This window comes from Vavraia culicis, assembly GCF_000192795.1.
Source record: "Vavraia culicis subsp. floridensis unplaced genomic scaffold supercont1.103, whole genome shotgun sequence".
In the NCBI taxonomy this organism is placed as follows: Eukaryota; Fungi; Microsporidia; family Pleistophoridae; genus Vavraia; species Vavraia culicis.
The window spans coordinates 1-589 of record NW_007360706.1 but is presented as its reverse complement, the minus strand read 5'-3'; the positions used below and the strand labels follow the sequence as shown (position 1 = coordinate 589).

General features: G+C 40.9%; 1 protein-coding gene across 1 annotated transcript; it reads right to left on the bottom strand.

The window, feature by feature from the left end:
• Positions 1-139: 139 nt before the first annotated feature.
• Positions 140-589, bottom strand: VCUG_02654 (uncharacterized protein; the record flags this gene model as incomplete). The annotated part of the gene is made up of 1 exon (XM_008077470.1): positions 140-589. A coding segment is annotated over one exon (444 nt), but the record flags the coding sequence as incomplete, so codon positions are not given.

Here is a 589-nt window from a genome sequence, read left to right as displayed (position 1 = left end):
ATCTCACTAAAAATATGAAAAACAGCTCTACCCATGTTTAACATCGTTCCGTAATAACACACTGATTCAGCGCAAAGTCATTCAAGAAGAGTATAATCTGATTTTTATTCAAATACTTCTGGTGAATCGCTCTGTATTCCCACAATTAAGCATCAAGCAGCGATGCCAACATATCAATTGCTTCATTGTACTCATCCGATTCTTTGATTTCCTCTTTTTGTTCACAACTTCTGTCATGCTTAGGTCGTTCATCCGGGTTTATGCCCATTTTCTCCTGGAATCTGTCCAGTTCCTTTACCCGATTGTCGTATCGAATGTTCTCCAAGCTTTCAAGCAGCGACAATTTGACTTTAGCACGCTTCAATTCGCATTCCTTCCTTAACAACGCTGTGTTTTCATCTTCCTTAGTGATGTGGTACAAGGGGATGTAGCTTGTACCTTCCATCCGCTTTTCTACAATCGGCAACTCAGTGTTCTCCATGTTTTCATTGTGCTCCTCTATCTCCATGGCTGTTTCACTTTCTACTGGTGGTATAAACGAGGACCTGATGCTTGAGCTACCTGCGATTTCAGGATCTTTGAAATGGAA